We start from the raw sequence: 20,082 nt of genomic DNA, 5'->3' as shown, positions 1-20,082 counted from the left end.
TCGCGAACTTTTAGACCTTTTAGAATCAGCATGTTTCTAGTTATTTGTGGCTGAAAAATTTGTGTTGCTGTGACTTTGTGCCTTTAGCACTACCACCCTGGCAGTATGTATAATTTGATTGAATGGCTTGTTATGTGGTTTTGCAAGTGTAAGGCCAGCTTGGTAACAGGTAGAAGGATCTGCTAACCAGCTCTAACTGCTTGAATTGTGTAGATGGCCAATTGACATCATTGTACATGGGAGCTTCTGTCTATTACCATGTTAGACACTTCGTGTTATGAATTTTCCATTTTTGTAATACTCTTGTATCTTTTGTGTGGGAAGATAGTCTAGGAACTCCATAGTGGTTAGTGTGGATTTTGTTCAGGACATAGGTAATTATATTTTCTTTCTTAATTACTGAAAATGTAATAGAAAATCCAAACTGTAAGCTGCTTTCTTGTCCTAAGTTATACATACCTCATAGTCTTTAACTTACATACTGGTGACAAAAAATTTAATTAAAATGTCTCTTTGTATTAGGCACTCAAACTGAAAACTGGTGTGAAAGGGGATGCACCAGCTAACCTGGCAACTGCAAGCTTTTGTAAAAAGGAGGTGAGTGAACCTGCCTGTTTAAGGAGAGTTACTAGAAAATTATATGCTAGTGAATATGTCATTGCATATCAGTTCTATATACTACTTATTTACTTACATAATTAGATGCTATAGCAACAAAGATGTATTGTGTAAGTGATTCTGCAGTAGCAAATAAAGGATGAGCCTGGATGTAGAAGCGCTTCTGAAAGTTAAAGTAGATCTGGATATCTTTATGTCATGAGGTTATTTGATGAAAAAGACATGTGTTTTCCATAAGCAATCATCTTAAATTATTTTTACTTCTTTATCAAGTTTAAAACAAAATTTGGTTGTGTTTTTATTGTATGTAGCTACAAGATTTTTTTTCCCAGGGCGCAGGGACTGAAAAATGTAATCCACACTTTTCTGTATGCATCTTATATACAGAAGCTTCAGAGGTGCTTGTAGAATTTCAGACTTGAGTTTACTGTTTAATATTGGGGGTGGAGGGAGAAGGGGACAGATTTCAGGAGATATGCATGAAGAACGCATAACAGAAGCAGAGTTTGGAGGCCAGACAGCTGTAACAGTACCATTTCTAAACATATTCTGAACTACAAAATGTAAGCAAAACGTAATTATGTGTGCATGGTGGTGCATACGTTTTAAGTCTCTTCCATTTACAAAATAAAAAAATAATATCAAGTATTTCCAGTGTTGCACTGAATATCAGTTACTTGGGTTTTAGTTCTACTGTTTCAAGAATGTCCCTTATTATATTAGTCTCTAAATCCAGTTGATAGGGGGAGTATTTCCTCTGCAAGAAAATTAACTAGATTTTGATGTTTCAAACTTAAAAAAATATATACTGTTAGGAAATGTATTCTGCCAAATGTATTTACATGTTACTACTTGCCATTGTCCATCATGTTCTGTGTCTGTCTGATCTGTATTTCTTAGTGTACTTATCGTGTATCCCTTATGTTAAATCGTAGCCTTGGGAGTCCCAGTCTTTCTGCAGTAATTTTCCTCATGAGGTTGTCTGTGCAGATTCTTGGGGCCAGTCCTTGCTGGTTTCTACAGATGCTGGCATCTTGTTAATAGATGGTTAGTAAATGATCATGTGTTTTTGTGTTAATTTTTTATGTATCTGAACATGGTCTTGAAAATGTATGTTCATGAGCTCTGCTCAGGTATTGGTAAGTCCTCACCTTCATGGATAGTTACCAATCCAAGTAAATTTATTACATTTATATAACCTATTTGCATTTTTTTTTTCTTTGCATCAGAATAAAGCCATATTTGATGGCCCATTTTAATGCGAATTTCTGAATGCTTTATTATTTCAGATGCTGTTATTTAACCATCTGAAAAGAATCATTAAATCCAAACTCAAGGAGTATCTTAAGTGGTCTGTCTGGATTTCTTCACCGTTGATGATACTAGCGAGCATGAAGCCCAAAGCTTATGAAGCAGTGGAAGCCTGCTTCAATAGCAGTGCTTTTGCTAGTTTGACCCTTATCTTCTGTGTGCTACAAAAGACAACAGGACTGAGAGAATTAAGCTAATTCTCAGTGAATATTCTCAAATTTTCCAAAGGATGGTCCCTTTTCTGCTTTATTTGTATAATCTGATTCATGGCAATGATAAAACTCTCCCATAAGGAAGTATAGGCTAAGGTGCTACAGTATGTTTAGCGGTTTTCTACAGGATGCTTTATTATAGCGAGGGGGAAAAAAAAAAAAAAAGGCTTTTATTGCAAGAAGTAGTTCAAAAGCACTAAGTACTAAGTTTTAGCAGAATTTTAAAGAAATGTTTGTGCTTCTTTTTTAGATGGTCAAACCACTGTTCAAGTATTTGATAAAACTCTGCAAATAAAGCAGATGCATGTGTTGGAAGCTCTGGATTATTTGATTGCCCGAACAGACAAAGGTAGGAGAGGTCCCTATTAATTGGTTCTCTTACAAATATGTGTGGTTAACAGCTTATTTGGCAGACACATCAGTAGAAAGAAATATTTAAGACTTTTTCTTTAAGAGATTACTTTACTAGAAAAAAAGAAAAGCTCTACATTTTAATTCCTGCAGTGCTAGATTTATATTCCCACCTTTTCTCACACCACCTAGCCATTTTTAAATTGCTCTTGTTAGGTTTTAGAGCTTTTGTTGCTCTTTTGACATCCTTCCACCTCTTTCCCTTTGCTGACTTCCTCTGGGCTGCTCACATGCTGTTTCCTTATTGAGCATGTCTCAGTGCTGTAGGGTTTGCATGGCTCGTGAGGCAATCACGTCATACTAGTGGCAGATGTATTAAATGTCTTGTTTAGAGTAATAGATGCAGGAACTTCTGATTTTGTTGTTGTTATTGCTTTCTAAAGAGTGTGGAAAAAAAGAAATCCCTTGATGTGCTGAGAATCATACTTCAATGCAAACCTTAAGCTGGTCACATGGAATCATAGAATGGCCTAGGTTGAAAGGGACCTTTTAAGGTCATCTTGTACACCTTTCCATCCCCCGTCATGGTCACAGCCATCTTTCAGTATATGAAGTTGCTCAGAGCCTTGTCCAGCCTGATTCTGAATGCTTCCAGAGATCAGGCAACCGTAGCTTCTCTAGGCAACCTGTTCTAGCACCTTACCCCCCTTGTACTTGAGAAACTCATTCATGGAAGCACACCTTCTTGTGCATAGGTATTTTTGAAAGGAGAGGGACTTCATCCATTTTATTTTCTTTTTCGCTGTGTTGACAGTAAGAATTTGCTCTGAGTTGATGTTTCAAGTTGTGGTGGTTTTAAGGAGGTGTTATGCCTTCATATGCCTTTTTTACTTTCATACTTTCTGTGGATAAAGAAAGTCTTGCATGTACCAGTGGTTGTCCTAATTCATGTTGTTCTCCTGTCAGAACTAAAGGTAGCACCTGTGATCTTGCTTTTGTATTTATAGCAGGATCTATACTGACTATATACTTTAAAAATGTGCTTAATTCTTCTAGTTATACCAGCTGGTCCATTGAAAGAGTATACCTGTGTCAGAAAATCTTGCTTTGTTTGCATTTTAAGAAGTTTGGTTTCTTATCTAAGGAGCTGTTCTTAAAGAGTAGTTTATTTCCAACTGTAAGTAGTAGTGCGCCATTATTTATTTAGTTAAATTTAGGAGTTGTGTATTCTACTCACATCTGTCTTCATGGAAAACAGATTTAACTATGGCAGTGGATGCTCTATTATTTTTGCAATTGAAAAGTATCTTGAATGTGTGTAACTTCAGAGAACTGCAAAACCAGTCTGCCTCCAGGTTTTCAAACTCTGCTAAGAGTTTGGTTATCAGCTGCTAAATTGGGTGATTCCAGCATTTATAGTTAACCTTTCTGCTCTTGCCTTTAGTTTGCCTCTACTGTATTTTCTCTATTTTCTAGTTGTGGACGTCTCACTGTTTTGAAGATTTTATTTTTAATTTTTAATTTTTTTGGCAACATATCCTGAAGGGAAACTTCTGTTGAACTGAAGGCATTGATTTTTAGGATTGTAAAGTCTAGTCAGTGTTCACAAGCAGTCTATCTTTTTGGTCACATTCCTATTAACACCCAGAGACGCAAAATTATTTATCTTTGCATTTGTGGCAGTGCCCTGTTTGTTAGCATGCTGCATGTCTTTGGAAGTATTTCAGACCATCATCATCTTTTACTAATTTGTTTTTCGGCTTTTTCTGTCCTTCAGGGAAAGACTCCCGTCTTCTTGTCTTCAGATTGAGTTCTGTCCAAAAAGATATAGAAACAAAGCAGGTGATAAGAAGCAAATATGACTGCAGAGAAAACAAATTGGAGAGAACAAAAGGTGATTTTATTATCCTGTGTTAAAAGTATTCGCTGTACTATTGAGACAGTATTTGTCAGAGGCTTATTAGCTCCCTGATGCAGATATTGACCTTTAGGGTTTTGTTTGTTTGTTTTCCCCTCTGAACTGTTGATTCAAACTCTGTTAAGCTTTTATATGAAAATAAGATTGTGTGAAGTCCAGCGTGCCTGTGGAGAGCTTGGTAAAATTACCGTGATACTTGATAATCGCTGCTGATGGAAAGGTCTAGAGGAAAGCATGTATGCTGCTTTCAGGATTCAGGGATACAACAAGAACTGTTTGTTCATGTGATAAGGTCACTGTAAATTAGAGAAATGCTGACAAATCTCTTAAATAGTAGCACTCAGAATAGTTTGAGTGTTGTTTATTTTAATGGATGTAAACATTTTCTGATCTTCAGAAGCAAGCTTTCTTGGAGAGCTGGAAGCTCCAATATAGTAGTAATCCATGTATTTATTCTTTTACTTGCAAAAGGAATAAAGGAAAAAATAAAATTTAAGAGTCACATTGTTTTGTCTTTATCTAGAAGCTAGCATTGTCCTATGGGGATGTTTGCACTTCTGTTGCGCTCTTGTGCTAACCATCATTCAAATACAGAACAAAAAAGCAGTCCTTACCCCAAATACTTACAATCTGGAACATTGTTTCCTTAGGCTGCCATTTATATGCCATTAATACTCACCATGGCAGTGAACTGAGGATTGTTGTGGCTATTCGGAACAAACTGCTTCTCATCACAAAGAAATACAATCCATGCAACAGTTTAACAGGCAGCTATCTATCATTACCTGAATCTCCAGTAGAGGAATTCCAGTATATCCGGGTATGTGTAATCTGATCACTTATTACCTTTACAGACTGGGCAGCACTCAGCTAGTGGGGCAAAAAGGTAGAGAGCATGCATTTTGTCTTCTTGGACTTCCAGACAGATACAAGCAACAAGCAGTGTGATGAAGCTCCATTGTTAATGTGCCAGATAAATCTTTCATATTTTTTTAACTGAATTTCTGTTTGCTCTGTATCATGTTTCTGTGCTTAGAAACATGCGCTTTCAGACTGAGAATCTGAAAAAGAGAATAATTTTGTTATTTACCATACAGGAAATATGCCTTTCTGACCCTCCAGTGGTTATGACATTAGTTGATGGACCTACAGGAGACAGTGACAATATGATCTGCGTAGCTTATCGGCATCAGTTTGATTTAATTAATGAAAGTACAGGGGAGTCCTACAGACTGCATCATATTGAAGCAAACAAGGTAAGTTTCCAGCACAGAAACTATTTTCTTGCAGAACTGCACTGAACATCGTTTTTTTGCAAAATTAGTGCTTGCTATGCTGACCTGCTCTGGGAGCACTGTTTACAATGATCCTGTGTCTCCTTTACTTTTCACTCCTGTAACATCTGCCATAGGGGCACTCTGAGGTACTTGTCTCTTTTGGAATGTGTGATGATAGTTACTCCCCAGAGAGGTAGTTACAAGGCATGATACATGAGGACAGATTCTTGTTTTGTTCTCTGAAACATTGCTGTCAGCATAAATGCAAAGCCATTATTCTCCTTTTAGTCAATAGTTGCGTTTTGCCTTTTCTTCATGTTCTCAGTGTTTCTATTGGTCAAGATCGCAGCAAAATAACTTTAGATTTTGGCCACCAGTATCTCATTCACATTTGCTCATTTCCTTGTACTACAGTTAAAATATTTGTGTATATCTTTTAGTTCTTTTTAAGAAACTGCTGCCCAGCCAAATAATAAATTAACTGTATCTTTCTAACTGAGACATAGTGTTGGGATCCGAGTAACCTCCTGAGTTTTTGAAAGAGTTCAAATGTTTCCTGCTGCAGGGAAGATAATTATCTTAGGCATCTTCGGAAATTAAATAATTTTAATAATTTCTAAAAATGGATGTGAATGTTTAGCTTTAGTTGTAAAGAAATGTTAATACGCAGCTGTGATAACTCAATTTTCCAAAATTTATATGGCCAAGTAAATTAGGTAAGTTTTTATCACTTTATACCATAGGCGTACTATTGAATATTCATTACTGAAGTACTGCATTAAATACAAAAGAAATTGATTTCCATCCTAATAGCACTCTGAAAATGAATAACAAAACATGCTGCATGTGAAAAATCACATTTTTTTTAAAATCTGTAATTGTGCAGCAGCACCAACTGATTGTATTACTTCACAGTCAAAACCTGGATGTAAGAACTGCTGTATCTCATATGAATGTTCATTACTTTTTCCTGTTTCCATTGCAGGTTAATTTTGTTGCAGCTATTGACGTATATGAAGACGGTGAAGCTGGTCTACTGTTATGTTATAACTGTAAGTATCTAGGGAAAACTGAAAATGATAGGATCTCAGTCTGTGTATGGAATTATTTTTGCACTGGAGTCCAGACCTGTGTTTTAAAGTAAATTTCAGAGTTTCACAGATACTATTTCAGAATAATTCTTTTTGATTAAATACACATTAGGCAAACTAGAAATTGAAATATTGTTTTATTGGGTATTTTGAATTAGACATACAATAGATACTACTTCCTTACTCACAGAAGTCCTGTTCCTTCCAACTTACCTCATTCTTTACATAATAAAACACTGGATGTTTCCAGAATGCTTGTAGCATTCCTCCCATTTTCTTCTTTGTACTTTTGCATACTGTGATTGTGCTTTTTCCTTTTGCACTCTTCTTTGCACTGTCACATTTTTTCATTGTAATTCTCTCAATCTCATTTTATCAAATGGTCTCAGATATAACACATGATCTTTTCTGCAGTACACATGTTGCTTTGTTTCTAATCCTCTTAAAAACATAACTTATGGATGTGAAACAGCCTTTACGAAGCAATACACAGATGGACAAAGCACAGCCTTCTCTTTTTCAGGGTATGTGTCCTATTCTCCTTTTCAATGTGAGCATCAATGGAAACAGTATAAATATACCTTAATTATAGTAACTGGCTGTTAGTTTGGTACTGTGAGGAAAGTATTTCTTAAGTGTAACTTCCTCTGTAACACTCTGTGAGGTCATATCATCATATCATAGTATCATAGTATTGTGCGAGTTGGAAGGGACCTTAGAGATCATCGAGTCCAACTCCCGGGATTCGAGCCCTCTGTGTAGCAGAGCGGCACTTCTACCCCCTGCTCCACAGGGGGGGATTCGAACCCGGGCCCCCTGGTGTTGCAAACGGGAATTCTACCGCTGCGCCACCGGTCTCATTGTTTCTCCTAGTTTGCCAGATCCTACCTGGTTCTAGTTCACTTAGCACTGCTTCAGAACGAAAAGGCTCTGTGGCAGTGCATGTTGAATTCCCATACCTGTACTTCTATGCAGAATCAGTTTCACTCTAATAGACCTGCTGCTGAGCCAAAGCTAATAAACTTAGTTGATGCTGAAGGTACTCTTCAGGATCCTAAGGTCCTAAAGCCTTTTGCACAGTCTTGTAGCTACTTGAATTCCTATTTCTAGGACACTGTCACAGAGAAACCTACTTCTGGTCTTTCTGAGTTTTACAGTTAAGAAAAGATCATCATAGAACAAATGTGAAAACACATGATTTGACAGTGTTCTAAGTTTGTATTTAGAAAAAGGCATTTAATACTTTTCTGGTTATAAACTAAGGATGTAAATTGCAGAAAAAAATCAAATCATCACATCAACTCTTAAAACAGAATTTTGCCTAAAAAAATTGAAAAGAACTGGTAGGAGCAAGTGTATGAGGTGCTCACAGATGTTTACCTGGAGCCTCCAGTGCACTCATAAACTAGTAAAAAATAAAAAGGTGATAGTAATTCTTTCTCATCTTTAAGCCTTCTTTTTATTTGCTGGCATCACTTCTCATTTTAAAGGATGTTTTATCAGCACTAGTAAGGGTGTTTAGAGAAAAAACACTGGTAGTGGAAGATTTAATTCCTCATTATCTCGACCTTTCAAATTAAATAATTAAGAACTGCGTTCCAAGTAGCCAGTTTTTGTATGACTCGTAAGAAGACTGTTAGTTTCAGTGCACGTATGGTAGCTAAGAGGTTCACTAGCTACATGATTAATGAAATCTTGGTATCTGTAGTGTCCTACATGTATTACAGTTTTCAGAGTACATCTACTAGCATATGGCTTGAATGGCAGTTCTCACAGAGGGGTACGGCTGTGCTGACACGTCTTTCAGAAATGTTCTTGCCTATTTCTCCTACCATAAACAAGGTAAGGAGCTGATGGTTGTTGAAATAGAATACCTCTTACTTTGTGAAACATGATAACTCTTTAAAATGTAGCTCTTTCATCTTTTAGAAGTTCAAAAGGAAGCTCATTTTCCTTATCTGTTTAGGTACAGAGAGGCTTCTACACTGATCCAAACTTAAGTGAAATCTACCTAGAAAGTTGCCATTTTTAATTTACAGTGTAAGGTGATGGGTGCTTTTTTTTTTTTTTTTTTTCTTTTTGTAATAGATGTTTGCCAGTATAGAAAGGTGTATCCTTTTAATGGAGGTTCTCCACTGATCCAGCCATCAGCTTATGATTTTCACTTTTGCTGGAATCAAGTTCCTTATGCTGTTGGTAAGAAAACATTTATTTTTACTCTTCTATCAGTATCCCTTAGACCTGCTCTTGGCTGTTTCTGGGATTACTGCATATGTGCTAAAATACATACAATATTATTATTTTTACATTTGTATATATAAATTTGTATTTAATAAATTATAAATATATAATTAAATTAATTAATTTATAAATTTGTATTTAATATAATTATAATAAATTCTTAAGAATTTATTCATGGAAATGGTGGTTAATGATTGAAATGCACTGCCCAGTAATATGGTGGTCTCCCCATCCATGTAGGTATTTAACAGACATGTGGATGTGGCACTAAGGGATATAGTTTAGTGATGGAACTTGGGGGGTCAGATTGATGGTTGAACTTCATGATCTTGATGGTCTTCTCCAAAATGGATAACTCTGTGATCCTATAAGCATGTTGCATTAATGATGCCACTTTTGCTGAGTGTCTCTTTATAGTGTCTTTTGGAAAGTAGAGCCTTGGTGCAAAGTTTTTTTGTTTGCTGAACTTTTTTTCCTTTCTGTTTTTCATTTCCCGTTCAGTCTGTGTTCTGCCAAACATGAAGAATGAAATTTTGTTCAGGCTTCATGTATCTGAATGTTCATCAGTTTATTAAGCAGACTTTGTAATAGAAAAGGCAGATGCTGGAGTAGGTCAGATACTCAAGAACAGACTTCATTGAGCATCCAAGAAACACATTAATCATTCTTCTGTGCCAAATAATTTTTTGCTTCATTGCAGTCTGTGCTTTCCCTTACATACTTGCCTTCACTACTGATTCCATTGAGATCCGTTTAGTGGTGAATGGAAACTTAGTCCACACAGCAGTTGTACCTGAGCTTCAACTTGTAGCATCCAGGGTAAGAAACAAGAAAAACGTGTTTGACTATTTCTGAGATGTTGGGATCTATTTAACATAAAAAGTTGTCTAAGCCAAATACAAACCAAACCAAAGCTCACACTTGTGCATTCATTGCTGGTATAAATTCATCTGTGTGCTCTTAGTTTTTATTAAGTAAAATGAGGATCAGAGTTGATCTCACTGTCCTTTATTGTCTACAGTAATGCATACTTGAGGTATTTGTTTATGGGGCAAGTGCTATTCTGAACATCACAGAAGTGATGTTATCCCCAGATCTGTATCCCCAAGATAACATGAGGCAGCCCTAATCAAATTAGCAGCAGTGCAGCTAGTGACAATGAAACACAGTGGAGAAACATTTGAGCTCTTACTCAGTGAATGATTAAGAAAGTCTTGTAGTTCTAATGATGAGTTCTTTGTCATTTCAGTCGGATATTTATTTTAAAGCTACTGCTGCAGTAAGCGGATCATCTCATAGTGGTTCTAAGGAAATGAGTTCAAGGAGTTCACCTCAAACACCTACAGCTTATGACATGCCAGAATGTTCTGTGTCTTCTTCAGAAGGTAATATGGTTTCTAGGCAGCTTGAATAATCATCTCTGATTGTTCCAGTGGCTTCCACATCTCAGTGTAGCTGATCTTTAGTAGGATTAAATTGATAGATAAAATATTTTGAGTTCGTAGTTGAGAGTCTAGAAGATAGAAATGCTGTTTACCCAGCAATCTGAATCACCTGGGTGAGCTTTTTGCCCCACTGTATCTCTTTTGAATGCATGGTAGCATTATTTTGAATGTTATGGGAGGAGGAATTAAGCTTCACTAGCTTGATGAATCTCTTGTCAGAATGTCCAGGAGTAAAGAAAAAAAGGCATAAAATTAAACACCATTCCTTTCACCTAAAAACAGCTAAAGCATCCCTTGATTATTGGAGTTCTTTTCAAATTCAGAATAAGAAGTTTTCTAGTCTCAAAAGAGTTTGCACAATCACTTTAATGCAGTCTGAGAACAGTTGATCTATAAGGAAACAGTAATGGAGAAACATGGGAATATTGGCTACATAATGCAATATGTATGTATTCCTTGGTCTTTTAAATTCTGGTACTGTTGGCAGAAAGGGAGAAAGGAATCAGAATTTCAGTTTTTAAAAGGCAGTGCTGTTTGGTGGTAAGTTGTTAGGTGTTTTCTTTCCCCCCAGAAATTTAAGAAAATGTAGAGTCTTCTACGTCACTTAAGAAGAGAAGCCATAATTTAAACTATTTGGGACCCAGACTACAGTATTCTGGCCACATATTAAAATATCTGGGGAATCGTGAGCAGAATGTTGAGTCATGGTCTTACAGTTGGGATATCAGCCTTAGGACATGTGAATTTACTTCCTTTTTACGTTGCTGATTCATCACTTTGCTGAGAGTCAGCAGTCTTTTCCTCTGTAAGCCAGAATGTCAGTGCAAAATGTGATTCTGTTTCTTCCTTCTCCTAGACTGCTTATATAAGGTGCAAAGCAAGCAAGGTTACTTGAGTTAAAAAGGACCACACAATGATTATAACTTTTGTGTATGATTTTTCATGTTGAAGTATTAAGAACTGATTTGTTGTGAAAGAGTAACGTTCTTTTTTCCTTTTGAGTTTCAGATGAAGTTACGTGTAAAAACCTGTATAAAATTCCTCTTAGTAATCTGGTTGGGCGAAGCGTTGAACGACCTCTGAAGTCACCTTTGACTCCTAAAGTCGTCACTACTCCAACATCCAGTGGCATTACCTCTATTCCTGTAACTCATTCACTGTCCTTATCTCGCATGGAAATTAAGGAAATTGCAAACAGAACACGTAAAGAATTGCTGGGTAAACTCCCCTTGTTCTTCAGTGTATATATCAGTTACCACTGATATAATTTCTAATTTTTGGAGCATCTTTGGACTAATCTCATTACAGTCAGATTAGTTACAGACAACCAGTGTTCATAAATAAGTAGTACAAACAAAACAGTAAGAAAATGCTGTTTGTAAATAGTTTAGATAGAATATGGTCACCTTATATATGAGCAGGCAGTAAAACAGCTGAAAGCTATAGGGTTAAAAATGAAAATCATTGAAAAAATGAAAAAAATACCAAACATTTTTGTGAATGTTTTCTGATGAGAATATTAAGACTTTTATTCCTTTATTGAGGCCTCTTGGATGAGCCTATTCCCAAGACAGAAGGTGCACAGAAGCAAAAAAAGATTCCTCGAAGACAGTCAGACCCCAAGCAGGGAGCAGTAAGATCAACTAGTAGTGACAGGTAAATAAATATGTGGACTTTAGAAAAGAGCCTAAGTTAGACCATAAATGTTTTGACAATTGATGGCTTTTCAAACGCTTTATGGTTTTCCCAGTTGAGTAGGGATTGACTGAGGCCTTTGTGAATTTCATGCTGATGTGTAATTTAGTATCTAATAACAGCACTGAAATGGTTATGCATATTGCTAAAAGACATATTATGAGTAAAGCAAGGGAATTTTGTGGGGACCTACTGCAGTTGAGCCTGTCACTAGGATTTCAACTGCAGAATTCACACAGCAGACAATTACTGTTTTCTTCATATCTTCTTGTCTCACTATTTCACAAATAAATTTTGCAAAGAAACATTATTGCATTTGTCTGTTTGGCTCTGCTTACCAGACCCTACTGCCATTATGTTGTTTTCTCTGTTTTTATAACCTACATTTGTGATGAGCAGCAGCAGAATTCAGCCAAGATACAGTAGACTGACATTATTTTTTATTAATCTGCTGCAGTGTAAAACTATTTTGCTATTTGGAAATTATATGGAGGGGGACAATTCATTAGTGTTTCCTTTTGGCAGTAATTTGGTATTTGTAATCTTTGTTTTAATAAGAATTGTTATGGAAGCAGAGTTAAACAGAGAGAAACCAAGTTTTAAAGATCTGTCTCTAGGACGACTTGATTGTATCCAGAAATAGCCATTGACCCTACTTGCCCTTTGCTGTGTATTTTTTTTTTAGTGACTTTTGTCTTCATCTTTACAGAATAATCTCAGCCTCTTTCGAAAGCTATTCTGAGGGTCGTCATCTTTCCACTAGTTCAGATCCTGATTCTGTAGCAAACAGGGAGGAGAGCTCACCATTTAGCTTTCCATTTCATCTGACTTCTTTATATGATGAAGACATCATTGACTTGAAATGAAGACAGACAAGACTGTTCCTTACTTCACCTTTTCTTACAACTCTGTGAGCTCTGTAGGAACGTCACAAACAGTGCTTCTAGTGGTAAAATGTGGCTGGAAGTATTGGTGATTAATCTTTATAGGTCTTATGTTGTTCTGGCTTGCTTAGCCTGGTTTGGTGATGCTTACATCTTTGACGTTTGTATGTTTTCTTATCTCAGTTAATGAACCATTACTTTTCTGTGGTAATTTAAAGCAAGGTTATCAATGAGAGGTTTAGGCTGAAATTGAAGTAAATAAAAAGTGTTACATATTCTGAGCTACCTGAAGGAGTGTTCTGCAAAGCTAATTCCTGTTACTAATATGAATTGTTTTACAACAATGTGTGTGATCTAGGAAGAAGAATTCTGTAATGAAAATCACTCCTTTTGTTGTAATTTTTTTAATCTTAAAGTTTTAAAAAAAAAAAGACAAGATCTAGACAAGATCTTTCCAAACAGTTCACTTTGTGCTTGAAATGATGCAGCTGTGCTTTGCTCAGTGAAGAATCAAAAATATCCTATAAAGATCAGGTGACATAAGAACATGCTGTTTTCTCTGACCTGTCTGAGTACGTATTTCTAGAGGTACTTGAAAACTGTTTTGGCATTAAGAATCTTTGAGTACAGGGAATTTTATAAAAAATACAAATCTTCCTTTAAAATTTCAAGTCAAAATTATACAGTATTTCTCCATCTACTGGAATAACTTTTCTGTAGTGGCACCTTCGGATTTCCTCATTACAGGCAGAAGCCACCCCCAAACTTTCTTTCTGACTACAGAAAGATTCCTGTGCAGGCATCAGAATTTGTTGTTGTTTGCTCTTGCACCAACAATAGCAGTCACTGCTTCAGATAAACATATTTTTCTAAGTAGATCCAGTCTAAAATGTTACTGCTGGGAAGCTAGTTTTCTATGATGAAATAGCCATATAAGATCTTTAGTTTACCTAAAGGACAAGATTTCATCATTAAGCTTGATTATTTTTTAACCCTTCCCTTTATGCCAAAAAGTCAATTTTAAACAATATTTTGAAAGAGTTTGCTGTTTTTCATGAAAATATGATATTTCCAGGCCTTATATGTAAATATACGAAGACGTGGGCTTTATTGGCAGGTATTTCTTGCTCCTTATGTAGACATAATTCTGTATCCTTAATTTTTTTTTAAACGCAGTACATGTAAGCACATGGTGATTTGTGCCTTTTGCTTCTGCCTGTCTGAATGTGAAACTTTTTTGCAAAGTTTTTCATGCTCTGTTTGTTGTATTATGATGAATTAATATCTCCACCTAAGAAAATATACAAGGCCATAACTTGAAAGAATCACTTCTTATTCTTGAACAAGAAAAGAAGCAATAATTCAAGCAGTGCTTAGTTCAGGAGCAGAAACAACGTTAACCAGCGGCTGCTCATAGTTTTTTAGTATTTTGGCAATCATGGATGTGTGGGTGAGCCTTAATAAACTTCTGAACGTAAGTGCCATCTTAAAGTCTTTGCAGGAGCTTGTAATTTTCAGAATTTCCAGAGACCGCAGTCATTTACCCCAGCCTGCTTATCTGGTCAGTTGGAGTTTAAGAATAATTGGTCCAGAAGCATCATATGGTCCTTATCTTGCTGGAATTTGTGAACACTTCCGTGGACTTAATGAATCCACTTTAGGAAGCACTGTTTGCACATAGGTATTTTAGAAAGCAGAAGCATTGCCTTTTTCAGTATACAAATTTGTGAGCGTAGTATTTAGTTTCTTTTGTGTGGGTGTTTCTGAAGTGCATACCAGCTTGCTGCAAAACTCAGGCTTGATTTAAAATTATATTTTAACTGGAAACTTTGCTTAGTGATTTTAGAATATCACATCTTAAATGTGCTGCAGAAGTTCACTTCTGTTATTCTAGCATGATTTAACACGAGTGAAGAATCTGAACAAATGTGTTTAGGTGTATCTTGAAAAGATGTAGAAATATCCTTATAGATGGAGCACTAAAGAAGAATGGAGAAAGCTTGACAGTACCTGACCTTGCCTATGGTGGTAGGCAGAATGATAAAGATTGGTATTTGTGTCAAACCAAGACATGACTATATGTGGAAGGAGTATAAGGCAAGAGTTAACTTCTTTAATCAGAACTACAACAGTGCCAAAAGAAAGTAGCTTTGTAGTTCTGCCTGTAATAGATGTCATCTAGCCAATACTAAAAAGTGGCAAAAGTGGTAAGGAAAACAGCAAAAACTTGACATTTTATGCAAGACAAAAAATAAAAAGACTAGCTTCATGGTATTTATCTGGAACAAGATGTTGGAGTAGTTTGAAGACGGAAACATAGTTCCTGTGTCAACTTGCTTAACCCTGCCTCTTCTGACCCACAAGCTTGACTTAAGGGGTCAACTGTTATGTAAGTCACACTGGAAACTACCAGACCTAAATTATTAATACTCAGATAGGACTCAGATCTGAACAGTGGAAGAATTACCTGTCTCCATTCCTAATATATGTAGTGCCTTAACAATACCATTTTTGCTTCTGTAGTTAATCAGTATGCTGTATAGGCATTCAAGAGTAATATTAGACCTAGTAAAAGGAGATGAAGAGGGGTCAGGCAATGCTGGGGGTTTTTTTACTATTACTCTTAGATGTGGTAACTAAGGCTTTGTGGTCACGTTCATGTCATATACTACCTACTTACTGTAAAAGAGTAGCCAGGTGTGTGGGTAGAAGACAGGGAATGTGGTAGTTATGCTTGGATTTTGTTTGTTGCAAGCCATGAGAACCAAATAGAAATTCTTTATGACATTTGTCTTACCTAAAAAATGTGAAGCTGCTAGGACAACTGACAAATATTCACTGTACAAGGATGTGGTTTCTCTTGGCATAAAACAGTCTCATCACTCTCACAAGTTATCTTTGTGAGATAAACTCTTGTCCTCAGAACTGGCAGTCTCAAAATAGGACCAGGTTTTAATACATCTCTGTAATCTCTCCTTCAGATCAATGTCAAGTGACCAGAGAAAATAAAATGGCTTCCTGGAAGGCTACTGGGATGGGCTGCTATGCTGTTGTTCACTCCAGTGCCTTGAAGCCATGTTATTTCCTTTCCTGTCCGCAGTGTGCATGCTTCTATTTAATTAGCTTAGAAAGTAACCTTGGGCACAAAGTGCAGCCCTTTTTATCATTTACCATTCAGACTTTAACATCTTGTGTTAAAGCTGCCATTTACCTGTGTTCTTGGTGTTGGCTGACTATCATATATTTGAGAGAAAAGAAAATATTTGGATATGCAGCAAGTAGCTTCATCTAATGGAGAACACTGGAAAGTATGCTTGCTATCACCACCTTCAGTAGAAGAGTGGAAAAGTCTTTCTGTGAAGGAAGAGCTGTTACCAGTGTGAACTCTTGCTATCAAGCTAAGTTAAACTGAAAGTCAATTCTGGACTCTATATAGACAAATTGCTGCAAGAAGTGTTTTGTGTTCTAGCTTGCTGGATTTGTTGGAGGAGAAGGGCTTTTAACTTCTGGATAATAAAATCCTCATCCCTTCTGCACAGTACCTTAAATTACAGGAATTTAACTTACCTTGGAGTAAGCAGCAGCAGTGAACAGGCAGCTAATTTAGAATGGACTTGTACCTCCTCAACAGCATCAGTAATAACATACAGAATCACAGAATAGATGAAGTTGTGAGAGACCAGAGGAGATCAGCTCACCCAAACCTCACTCCCAGATATCTCCATCCAAAACAACATAAACTAGAGCAGCTTGTTCATTATCATGTTGTTGAATTTTGATTCTGTTCAAGAATGAATAAGCAACATTTCGAGCAACTCATCATCTTTCTATTACATTTACTTTATAACATGCCTATAAACCATCACAACTTTGAGTAGGACCCAAGAGCCCTGGGACACATTAGTTTATTCCTTCCCACATGCATAATATGTGGTTCTTAAGGCTAAGGCTTTCCATGGACAGTTTGGCATTTAGGAACTTTAAAACAGAGATAAACCTACTTGTGTTCCAAACTAAATGTCCTTTTTTTCCAGTCTCAGAAATGGAAAGTAATGAAATGTTTCCTTCTGAGAAGAGAGAAAGACTGAATTACAACATGGAAGGGCTAAATGCTCTCATGATTGCAAAAGATAAATTCTAGGTTGAACGAATGTATGTGATTAATAACTTCAGTTGCTTGGTTTGTAAAGGACAGGTGTGGCCTATTCTGGTTGCAGCTGTTTCTTGGTTTGGAGCTAATTCTTTTAATTTGTTCTGGCTTTTTTTGTTTTTGCTTGTTATGTTTGTTTTTGAATTGCATGCCTGGATGTAAAGTGGCACCCAGAATGAGTAGCAGCTTTGCTGCCTGCTTTCATGTGACTTTCTATACATATGCAAGCATTTGTAATTGACTGGTAGATTCAAATTTCAAAGTGTTTCTCAATTCAAAGTATTTTTGGATGGTCAACTGAATAAACGTTAAAACAGTTCTTAGTAAGGCAGGTAACAGATTAGACTGTACCCACAAGAGGCGTAGTACTGTTACGTACAGCTAAGGTTGCTTGTGCTTGCCCTTTCCTCTCTGTTGTAGGTATATTTGTATGAGCCACAGTTTCAAACTCCTGCAGGCCTTTCTAAAGGTTTGCATTTATGACTTGCATTTGCAGATGCAAGAGCTTCCCCATAGCTTTTGGCTTAGTCTGCATTTGAGACATAGTCTTTTCAGTTTGGATGTTTTAATGTGTATATATATACATGTATGCGTCATACTGACTATGTCATTATTAACAATTTTGATGTAATGTGCTGAGTCCTTGCTAATTCTGTAAAAGCACTTTTCTCAGAAACTCAGACATAGCCTGATATTGTGGGGAACAGGTTATACTCAGAACTAAATACACTGAATTAACAATATGAGGAAGCTTCTGTGACAGTATGCAGCAAGCATGCAGGATAGAAAGTACAGATACTGTTACAGCAATTGAACACAGCCATTTCAGCCCTCTGCTTAATGCCTAGCTGCTTCACTTTGTTGTTGCAGACCTGCCACTGACTGACTACTTGTTTGCTACTGAAAATTACATTAGGATATGATCTGAGGAAAAAAACTGAGATAATTTTTCTCTTATTTATTTATAGCTCTATTAAGTATCTAACTGCTTGAATGGAAAATGTTGTCTCTAAAGGTTTTTGCAGAAAATGTAATCAACCTGCAATGTCATTTTTAACAGAGACTTTGAATGTTAGCAGGCTGTTTTGTAATTTAATAACTGCAGTGTTAAGACAGATGCTGAGTCTGTGATCGAAACCTCTTTACTACCACGTCTTAAATACTGATGTATTACCATTGTGTTTAATGTCATGTGACAGTGTGTATGCTTTGTGTTTCAGATTTAGCAACTAAATAGAAACATTCCTATCACAGCTGGAAATGTTTTAAGTGCGATTTATTGTTATTGTGGAGGAAGAGGAAGAAATGATTTACTCCTTCATATGTAATAAATTTTACATCAGTTCTTTCTTTCACACTTGCAGGACTAATGCCTTCCCTAAATTTGGCTCAGGGATTATGATAGTTCTCTGGAATGTGTACATTTAAGTACTGTTATACCCATGAAATTGGCCTTAAGCTCTACCCCCCTTTGCCAAGAACCAATCCAGTATTGGTTTGTTTCTGGGCCTTGTTAAGATTCAGACCTTCTCCAATGGTAGATTTTTACCCCTTAAGTTAACACTATAAAATAATTTCCTCTTTTTTTTTTAAATTGTTTATTCTCTTAGTCTATGCCATCTAGTAGTTCCTTCTGAAAAAGACTCCAAAATACATCCTGCTGGGAGCAATAATCTGTCTTGTGATTTAAATGTAGTCCTAGTTCCCTTAACATCTCTGGGACAAATAATGCTATCTTGGCAATAGCAGCCATAACAATCCAGCCTTGATCTATCTGCCCTTTGGATCAAGATGTATTCCAGGGTCAGCCATCCCAGATGCAGAAGGATTACAGAATCACAGAATGACCCAGGTTGGAAGGGACCTCAAGGATCATGAAGCTCCACCCCCCCTGCCTGGCAGGGCCACCAAACATACACATTTACTAGATCAGGCTGCCCAGGGCCCCATCCAACCTGGCCTTGAACACCTCCAAGGACGGGGCATCCACAACCTCCCTGGGCAGCCTGTTCCAGGACCTCACCACTCTCCTAGTAAAGAACTTCCCCCTGACATCCAACCTAAATCTTCCCTCCTTCAACTTGGATCCATTTCCCCTTGTCCTGCTATTATCGGCCCTTTAAAAGAGTTTACTCCCCTCCTGTTTATAGGTACCCTTTAGGTACTGAAAGGCTGCAATGAGGTCACCCCACAGCCTTCTCTTCTCCAGGCTGAACAAGCCTAACTCCCTCAGCCTGTCCTCAGGGGAGGTGCTCCAGCCCCCTCATCATCTTCGTGGTCCTCCTCTGGACCCCTTCCAAAATCTCTATGTCTTTCTTGAACTGAGGGCTCCACACCTGGACACAGTACTCCAGATGGGGCCTCACAAGAGCCGAGTAGAGAGGGACAATCACCTCCCTAGCCCTGGTGACCACCCCTCTCCTGATGGAGCCTAGGATCCCATTTGCCTTCCGAGCTGCAAGAACACACTGCTGGCTCACATTAAGTCTCTCATCTATCACAACCCCCAGGTCCTTCTCTGCCGAGTTCCTCAAGGATCACTCCTCCCAGTCTGTACAGGTGCCTGGGTTTCTTCCAGCCCAAGTGCAAAACCTTGCACTTTGCTGTGTTGAACCTCATTAGGTTCACCCAGGCCCACCTTTCAAAAGCATTAACACATGAAGGAAAAGTTAGGGTAATCTGAAATTATAGTCCTCACTGCAGCATTAATTTCTTCATTGTAGCATATGTAGGGAACTGTGAAGGAGGACAATACACTTTTTAATTATTTTAAAGATTATATCTTAATTTACCTATTAGAAAAAAAAGACAGCAGACAATACATTCAACATTCATGGCCATTGCTGTCAGTCTGTGCCAGGTCAGGAAAAACAAACAAACCCAACCAAC

General features: G+C 37.1%; 1 protein-coding gene across 3 annotated transcripts in view; it reads left to right on the top strand.

The window, feature by feature from the left end:
- The window catches only part of GARNL3 (GTPase activating Rap/RanGAP domain like 3), a 43,863-nt gene extending 25,313 nt beyond the window's left edge, over positions 1 to 18,550 (top strand). For 2 of the 3 annotated variants that reach the window (XM_072352397.1, XM_072352399.1), the window contains 13 exons: positions 523 to 597; positions 1,554 to 1,665; positions 2,392 to 2,490; positions 4,270 to 4,386; positions 5,061 to 5,230; positions 5,508 to 5,666; positions 6,673 to 6,739; positions 8,867 to 8,974; positions 9,720 to 9,838; positions 10,269 to 10,404; positions 11,467 to 11,682; positions 12,009 to 12,120; positions 12,869 to 18,550. In XM_072352397.1, the coding sequence (XP_072208498.1) occupies positions 523 to 597; positions 1,554 to 1,665; positions 2,392 to 2,490; positions 4,270 to 4,386; positions 5,061 to 5,230; positions 5,508 to 5,666; positions 6,673 to 6,739; positions 8,867 to 8,974; positions 9,720 to 9,838; positions 10,269 to 10,404; positions 11,467 to 11,682; positions 12,009 to 12,120; positions 12,869 to 13,025 (1,647 nt within the window). In that variant the 3' untranslated portion in view covers positions 13,026 to 18,550. The remainder of the gene's footprint in view (positions 1 to 522; positions 598 to 1,553; positions 1,666 to 2,391; positions 2,491 to 4,269; positions 4,387 to 5,060; positions 5,231 to 5,507; positions 5,667 to 6,672; positions 6,740 to 8,866; positions 8,975 to 9,719; positions 9,839 to 10,268; positions 10,405 to 11,466; positions 11,683 to 12,008; positions 12,121 to 12,868) is intronic. The other variant, XM_072352398.1, reaches the window with a different exon arrangement.
- Positions 18,551 to 20,082: the final 1,532 nt, after the last annotated feature.

This window comes from Excalfactoria chinensis, chromosome 18 (genome assembly GCF_039878825.1).
Source record: "Excalfactoria chinensis isolate bCotChi1 chromosome 18, bCotChi1.hap2, whole genome shotgun sequence".
Lineage (NCBI taxonomy): Eukaryota > Metazoa > Chordata > Aves > Galliformes > Phasianidae > Excalfactoria > Excalfactoria chinensis.
The sequence above is the reverse complement of the archived record's forward strand: the minus strand, read 5'-3'. Positions and strand labels throughout refer to the sequence as shown.